The sequence below is a fragment of the Eurypyga helias genome, unplaced genomic scaffold (assembly GCF_000690775.1).
Source record: "Eurypyga helias isolate BGI_N326 unplaced genomic scaffold, ASM69077v1 scaffold4892, whole genome shotgun sequence".
Lineage (NCBI taxonomy): Eukaryota > Metazoa > Chordata > Aves > Eurypygiformes > Eurypygidae > Eurypyga > Eurypyga helias.
Window position 1 is genome coordinate 1 of NW_010233988.1, and position 8,482 is coordinate 8,482.

An 8,482-nucleotide genomic window follows, 5' to 3' on the forward strand; every position below is an offset into this window, starting at 1 on the left:
GTGAAGGGGATTATGGTCTGGTTGATGAACAGGGAAGAGGTGAAATTTGGGAAGAGAGAGGGAATCATTATGGAGAGCAGAAGCTGTCTTGGGGTGGACTTGGACATGATGAGAGGACAAAGAGCACAATGCAGCATCAACCATTCATGGATGATATTAGTAGGAAATTGTTGGGGAGCATAGCGGGGGGTCTCCAAACACAAGCCAGGACAACTAAAGTGCTGGGAAGGAGGGAAGGGGGTCCTGTTTCTAGATGTTCATCGTGTGTAGAGCAGGACTTCATGATGGCCCACTGGCGTGGATCTTCCTGCTGCCTGAGCTGATTCCTGCTTTACTCCGTCCTGCAAACCCTAAGCCTGGTTTGGGACGTGCATTAGCAAACATCCCGCAGACAACGGTGTCAGTTACCTGTGAAAACCCATTCCACATATGAAGGGCTCCTGGGCCTGTCTCATTTCTATCGAATGGAACAGACCTTTGGTTGGGATGTCTCTTGGCTTGGGGCAGTCGGTTGTATCAGTGACCAACTGTCCCTCCAACCTATGTCAATCATTTCAGAGTTGCTTTGCTGTCTTTCCAGGTGATCTGTAAAGACCAGGTGCAAAATAACTGGCCCACCATATATCTGAAAGAAGCTAAAACCTGTGTAAGTACCAGCCTTTTGGACTTCTGTGTAGAATTAGCAGCTGTGTTGCTGTTGGAGATCAGCTTTTAACCTGTGTTACTCCGAGCGTGTGAGCCTACAGAGATGAGAGTCCTTTCATCAAAATAAGATGCAGCCACTTTTGGGGTGTCAAACGGTACATGCAAGCCCATACTCAGCAGTATCACCTGGTGGGGGATATGGCAGGAGGCCCATGTGGTCTCCTTTAAGTAGAAGGACCAGCTGAGCCCTTCCAGGTCTCAGAAAAAGAGGAATAGGAAATTTTAGAGGGTGAAACCTTCCCTCTGCAAAGGCTAACAGGAGAGCTTTTTGCATTTGCAGAGGGGCCAGAAGTTCATCCCAAAACCCAAGTGAAAAATGTGGAGCTCCTTCACACTTGTGTACGTGGTGAGATCTTGCAACCTCACAGCTGGGGTAGGGCAGCATCCGACTGCAGAGCAACTGGAGTTTTGGACTCACTGTGCTCTTTGATGCTTTATCAGCTCCCACAGAACCCTAAAGTGAGAGCAAAAAAGTCCATTTCATTTGTTTCAGATTCCCTACAAGACCAGGGAGTAGTAAAGTGTAGTGGCAAGGTTGGGGAAAGGCAATTCCAACCCAAAACTCTGTACTAAGGCCCCTTCTTCTGGTGGGTGGGTACTGTCTGCTGGCTTTTCTGAGGGATACCCACCTTCAAAATGATTCATGGAAAAACAAGGAGTTTCCTGCTGTAGGGAAGATGCAATATATTGATAACTTTTAAATAGGCTAAGTTTATGACAAAGGGGAATAGACAACAGCACATGGCTGGGGAGATCTTGACAGAGTGATGGTATCTATCTGAGCAGTGGTCAGGGCTCAGGGGTGGGTTTGGGGGTTACAGTGGTCTGGTTTCCAGATCTCAGCACTGCCCAGGCAGTGTAATCATTGGGAAATTGGCACTTCCGGGACCTTCTCACAGTTTATGCTGCAGAGCACGAGAAATAGCTGCTCAGGATCATGAACATCTGCTGTCCCTTTTGTAAAATGGGGCCATGAAGATGCTCCGAGGGCTGGAGCACCTCTGCTATGGGGACAGGCTGAGAGAGTTGCGGTTGTTCAGCCTGGAGAAGAGAAGGCTCCGGGGAGACCTTATTGCACCTTCCAGTGCCTGAAGGGGCTACAAGGAAGCTGGGGGGGACTTTTTACAAGGGCCTGTAGTGACAGGACAAGGGGGAACGGGGTTAAATTGAAAGAGGGGAGGTTTAGATTAGATATCAGGAAGAAATTCTTCCCAGAGAGGGTGGTGAGGCACTGGGACAGGTTGCCCAGAGAAGCTGTGGATGCCCCATCCCTGGGAGTGTCCAAGGCCAGGCTGGATGAGGCTTGGAGCAACCTGGTCTAGTGGAAGGTGTCCCTGCCCATGGCAGGGGGGTTGGAACTAGATGGTCTTTAAGATCCCTTCCAACCCAAATGATTCTATGATTCCAAAATGGACTGACTCTTGACTTCACCAGATGTTGGTGAGATGCAAAATGAAGCCTCACTGTGTTCACAAAATCCCTTGAGATACATGCTGAGACAAACACGATAGCTCCTACTGACCACAGAGGCTCTTGAAATTCCCTGTGGCTTAGTGATGGCCCTGCCTGGCAGCCCTAGAGAGGGCCTGGACCAGGCGATAACACCCATCGTGCTCCTGGAAGAGCTGCTGTCACCTCATGCTCATCACCTCCTCCTCTGAAAATGCTCCTTGCCCAGGCACCTGCAGAAATGATGTTCTTAGCGATGTTCTTAGCCTTAATGCTGAGGATGACTCCAAGGAGGGACCTTATTCCTTATTACCATGATGCCCATGGTCCTGACACCACAGCAGGACATCCCCTGCCCTGCTTCGTGCAATCACAGAATCATAGAATCATAGAATCACAGAACGGTTTGGGTTGGAAGGGACCTTAAAGATCATCTAGTTCCACCCCCCCTGCCATGGGCAGGGACACCTTGCACTAGACCAGGGTGCTCAGAGCCACATCCAGCCTGGCCTTGAAGACATCCAGGGATGGGGTATCCACAACATCTCTGGGCAACCTGTCCCAGTGCTTCACCACCCTCTCTGTGAAGAATTTCTTCCTGATATCTAATCTAAACCTCCCCGTTTTCAATATGTACCCATTACCCCTTGTCCTATCACTACAGACTCTTGTAAAAAGTCCTCTCCCAGCACCCTTGTAGGCCCCTTCAGGTACTGGAATGTCCGAATCTGCAGCCGTGTCCCCGCTAGGAAAGCTTCCTATCAAATTTTATATTGAATATGTAAAAATATTTCATCGGATTGACAAAATCTGATTTTGGATCCTAAAGCATCCAGGTGATTTATGACTGTGCTGGTGTTTTAACGCTTCCCTCCTCCTTCCGGGTGCAGTCATGCTGTGCACGGAGGCCCGGTCCTCTCCCTGGCTTTGCTGGAGCTGTGCCAGGAAGGTTTTTGGAAACGGGGACGGTAAGGCTGAGAAGCGCTGGTGTGATGTGCCGATGAGCTAAGAGACGTCACATCTTGGCATCACCCAGCGCTCCTCTCGGCGATGATGCGCGGGAGCTGGCGAGCTGGCGAGTCTGCCGCCCTGTTTCCCTTAGATTCCTCTGGGCATCATAAGGAGCCGAAGCATTGTTAGTACGAAATGCCAATTACACCTCTAAATATCTGCGGAAGGACTGCAAGGGTGCATCCTACCATAGCATCCCTCTCCTCGGCTGCCAAAACACCTCCCACCCGCTTGCCGTTAACTTTCCACTCGGTGTATTCCTGAACACTGCAACAAGTTTTACGCCTCCCAAGCTGAGCAGATAACAGAGAAATGGCACTATCTGGTTTCCCTGCTTTGTAGGCCCGGTAAACAAGTCTCTAGCCAAATCTTGACAGCGAAGTGAAAAAATCCTTTGCATTTTGCAAGCCGTGGGAAAACAGGAAAATGCGTGCTATGAGGAGAAATGTTCCAGAAACAGCTCTGATCCTGGTCCGCAAGAACGAGCCAGAGCTGCAGCGGCACTGTGCTAAAAGCTCAGCTCCGGAGAGGAGCCGGGGAGGCATCGAGGGTGATGCGGGGGCCCAGCAGCAGGGGATGTGCCCAGGTTGGGGAGAGGGTAATGCAGACCGCCCCACCCCCCATCATGCAGAGACGGGCTCATGGGGCAGCACTGGTGATGCAGAGACACGAACAGAACAGTTGGGACCGAACCTGGGAACGGTGGGCATTGCACCTGGCTGCATCTCAGTTTCTCCTGCTGCAGGAAATTTAAAAATAGTTAAAAAAAACCCTCAATCTGTAAATTTTGGAAAAAAAAAAAAAGAGCCAAATAGGTGGTTGGTACCGCTTTGTGGACCAAAGATACTTTATGAGCTGGTTGGTTTCCCCCATCCCTCCTCTTCAAGTGATGCTGAAGTCTGGTCCATGTTCCCTCCCTTTTGCCCCTTTTCCTTCCTTACAGCAGGATCTTAATGAGTTTCCTAATGAGGCTCATTAGCTCGATGCCTTGTGTTACATAGGATGACTTTCCCAAGGTCCAGCTCACAAATATATCTTCAGCTGGGTTTTCCTTGGCTGCGTGGGGTGCTCCAGCCTTGGGATGGATGGAGGGAGGGATATCTGCTCTGTTCAACATCCCATCCCCAAAACGCCTTGGGGGAGGCTAGAGGTGACCCTGTCAGAGGTGGTTGGGGTCCCCCAAGCTCTGGTTCAGCCACACAACCCTGTGGCCACCTCTCAGGGGTCCAGCATGGCTCCTCCGTCATGTCCCCAGCTGGGACACGGATGTGCCCAGCGAGGCAAGTCGGATGATGCTGGAGAGGACCACAGCCTGCTCCAGCCAGGGGTTGCAAAAGCAACAGATGGACCACCTGGACCCACACCCAGATGCCTCAAAGAATTTGCGGTGTTACACCCACGGGTCTGGGGACATCAGGATGGTCCCCGGAGCAGCCGGAGGGACTCCTTCACCGAGCAGGGTCACGGTCCCCCTTGCCCCGTCCAGCTGGCGGGGTGGTTTGTTGACTCAAGTGCTGTTACCTCATTCCGGGATGTTGGTTTTAGGTCCCCGCCAAGTGTGGGAACCGGATTTGAGCTGCTCGGCAGCGCCTGTCAACTCCAGCCAAGGAATGCGACGGCGGGAGGGGAGAGCTGCCAGGGCCATGGCACCGCTGCCGGGGCATCCCTGCCCGCTGCAGGGGCCTTACAGTGCCCCCCTCCCACCCTGCAAAGGGTAAATCCCTCTGGATCTGCCTCTAACGGGGTTTAGGCACCTCTCACCGTACGACAACAAAGCGGTTTGGTGCTCAGCTGGCTTTTAGCCTCACATCTGATCTCCCTTCCCACCCCAAAAAAGGCATTTTAAAGGTCTGATTTCCCCCACCCCTCCCCATAGGCTGGTAAAACTAGATTTCCAAGAGCTAGGGGAAGGCAGAGCTGCGGCAAAACCTGGGGAAGGTGGATGCAGGGAGGCAGCAGAGAGGCTTTTCGTGCTTCTGCCCTAATGTTTCTGCCGAGCAGAAAACGCTGCACAGGCAGGGACCGATAAACCGCCTGATGTGTAAAGCGTAGGAGCACAACCCAGCGACCAAAGATGATAAAACCACCGTGCCGACCAAGCCATATCCCTCTCCTCCCAGTCCCACTGGATTCCAGCTTTCTGGGGGATGCTGCCTTGTCCGAGGTCTTGCTTTGCTGCCCTGGCACGGCAACGGGGCACGCTTCCCATCCCGCTCTTTGCCCAGGGATGCAGCTGGGGTGGTGCGGACACACGAGCTGGGGGACTCTCCCCACGCAACGTGGAAGGACAGGCGAGGGCTAGCGAGGTTCCCAGGAACAATGGGGCCTCATGGTGCTGAGCTCACCCTCGTGCTCTGCCCAGGACCGGTCTTCCGCCCCAGCAAGTGCATCCTGTCTCCATCGCCACTTCCCAAATATTTAGATAAGATGGGGTGAGATTAGGTGCCTTCCTCAGCCGGGCGGCTCCCGTCCTTGCAGAGGAGCAAGCGGGACGATGCCGGCCATCACTGTGAGCGGGACCTGGCACGGACGGTGTTCCGGAGGGAGGGGAAGGTTTGGGGTGTTGGAGCAAGCAGGAGCAGAGTCCATCCCAGCCAAGGCACGTGCTGCCTGGCCCCTCGTTTGAGGGATTCTGCACACAGGGGCTGTGCAGGCAAGACCTTGTGCACACAGCATCCATGCACCAAGGTCTGTGCACGCAGGACCCGTGCATGCAGCTGTAGGTACAGCATCTCTGCACGCAGGACCAGTGCATGCAGCTGTAGGTACAGCATCTCCGCACGCAGGACCAGTGCATGCAGCTGTAGGTACAGCATCTCTGCATGCAGGACCAGTGCAGGCAAGGTCTGTGCATGCAGGATCTGTGCATGCAGCTGTAGGTACAGCATCTCTGCACGCAGGACCAGTGCATGCAGCTGTAGGTACAGCACCTCTGCACGCAGGACCGGTACAGGCAAGGTCTGTGCATGCAGCTGTAGGGACAGCATCTCTGCACGCAGGACCGGCGCATGCAGCTGTAGGTACAGCGCCTCTGCACGCAGGACCGGCGCATGCAGCTGTAGGTACAGCGCCTCTGCACGCAGGACCGGCGCATGCAGCTGTAGGTACAGCGCCTCTGCACGCAGGACCGGCGCATGCAGCTGTAGGTACAGCGCCTCTGCACGCAGGACCAGTGCAGGCAAGGTCTGTGCACGCAGGACCGGCGCATGCAGGCAGCTGATTGTCTCTACCTTCGTCAGCTCTCAGATGCTACGAAGCACTGAGCGGATGCAAAAAAAAGAGGAGATGTTGGCTCCATCCTCCCCTCTACCATCCCTCTGACACTGTCCAGGCTAACCCCTCCGGGGTGTTCCAGGCTATCCCAAAGCAAAACGCTTTCTCTTGCCTCTGCAGAGCGACAGAGGCGTGGGGAAGCACTAGGGAAAACAGGGATCTGTGTTGGTAGGGACAGAAGGTAGAAATGCAGGTGCTGGGAGGGCCACCTATGGCTTTGGGGACACAAGGGGGGCTGCACAGCCCCATCCTGCTCCTGCTACAGCTCCTTGGCCTCCCCTGTCCCCCCACCCTGCTTCCCTTGGGGACCTGCTATTCCTGTAACACCAAAAGCTGCGGCGCTCAGATAAGGCTGTCGCAGGGCCGTGGTGCAGAACAGCAGCCAAGAGCTCAGCTTCTAGTAAAGTTACTACTTTTAAACTTTTCCTGTTCCCTGGGAGGGCCGGCAGCGGGTGGGCAGCACAGAGGGATGGGGGAGGATGGGGATGGTGGAGGATGGGGATGGCGGAGGATGGGGATGGCCACAGCATCCCTGGGGACAGGGAGGGATGCTCCTTGGCAGTCCTTGAGGGGGGGTCAACAGCACTGAGCCCTTGCTGTCACCGCAGGCTGAGTGGAGGATGGCCAGCGCCAACATCTCCTTCTTCAAGAGCTTCTGCTCAACGGGCCAGCACGCGTTCAACGCCAGCAGGGAGACGTGCACGGTGATGCTGACCTCCCAGGAGCCCCGCTCCCAGCACTGGGCTGTGCAGGCGCTCGTGCACCGTGAGTACGATCCCACCATCCTGCCCCGAGGGGGACGGGATGGGGTTGGCATCAGGGAACCTGGCATGGGGATGGAGCCCGAGGCTTGGCGGAACCCTCATGGTCTGCTGAAGCTGGACCGAGGGGCTCCTTAAGGCACTATCCATGGTAAGTCAAGGCAGGGACCAGTCTCCAAGAGGAAAAATTCCTCCCAGGTGGTTAAAACCCAGCGCCCAGCTCAAATCCCTCCCCAAGAGACCAAAAAGGGGAGGTTGTTGCCCACATCAGAGCCCTTTGGGGAAATCCAGCTCAGCCTGGGGTGCCCAAACGTGCCCCAGGATGCTGGGAAGATGGAGACATCACGCTGCCTTGGCACAAGGGGGAAGAAGGCCTAAGCTCTATCCTCCCTGTCAGCGGAGCAGGGGCTGGGTGAGGTGGTCCAGCCCCTAACCATGGGCAGGGGACTAATCCTGCACCACTCTGGCATGGCTTGGAGTAGCCAGTTACAGCCCGTCACTGGTCTCACCCACTGAAGCAGGGACACCCCACAACCTGGGGCTGGGGGACTGGGGTCACGGGGGCTGTCCCCCTTGCAGGAGAAGTGGTCCCAACTCCTTGTCTGGCTGTGGAGGCACCTGCTTCATGTCCACACATCTCCATCCACCTCCTCCAAAAGGGGGTCACCCCACTGACCAAGAGGCGGTGGCACAACCTGGCCCCCCTCCTTGTCCTCATGGCAGCCTCTTTCTTCCTCCAGTCCCCTTGGACCCTGAAAAAGTCCTCAAGGAGCTGAAGGAGAAGGACAAGTTGGAGGAGGTAAGCAGGTCCCTGGGCACACTGCCGCTTCCCTGCGGCTGTCCCCCAAGGTGGGTGGCACAGGTAGCCCTCCTGGGGGCCTGACCAAAAAACGGGGGCCCGGCCCCTCCCCTTCGTGGGCAGCTGGGCATCGCCAACATCACCTATGACAAAATGGAGAGGGAGATGGTAATCAACGACGAGTTCAGCACCCCCCTGATCATCACCATCATCACCCTGGCTGGCTCCCTGCTGTTCATCGCGGCCGTCTACGGCTGCTGCCACCAGCGCTTCTCCCAGAAGAAGGACCAGGTAAGGTGGGAGGGGGGGTGGGACAGGCACCCCGAGGCCTCTTTAGCCCCAGAAGCATCTTCAGGGGATGAAGAGCATCAGCACTGCCACCTCTGCTGGTGCAAACATCCTGGCTTGCCCTGCAGGCACCAACCTTGTGTGTTGCTCGAGGGGTGCCCGAGTGCTGTGGATGCTCCAGAGGGGCAGGAGATGC

General features: G+C 55.4%; 1 protein-coding gene across 1 annotated transcript in view; it reads left to right on the plus strand.

Annotated features, from left to right (window-relative positions):
- Positions 1 to 580: 580 nt before the first annotated feature.
- PODXL (podocalyxin-like) overlaps positions 581 to 8,482 on the plus strand; it is a gene marked incomplete at its 5' end in the record, with an annotated part of 10,834 nt that continues 2,932 nt past the window's right edge. The window contains 4 exons of the mRNA XM_010161882.1: positions 581 to 646; positions 7,047 to 7,203; positions 7,940 to 7,998; positions 8,122 to 8,289. Coding sequence (XP_010160184.1) covers positions 581 to 646; positions 7,047 to 7,203; positions 7,940 to 7,998; positions 8,122 to 8,289 — 450 coding nt within the window. The remainder of the gene's footprint in view (positions 647 to 7,046; positions 7,204 to 7,939; positions 7,999 to 8,121; positions 8,290 to 8,482) is intronic.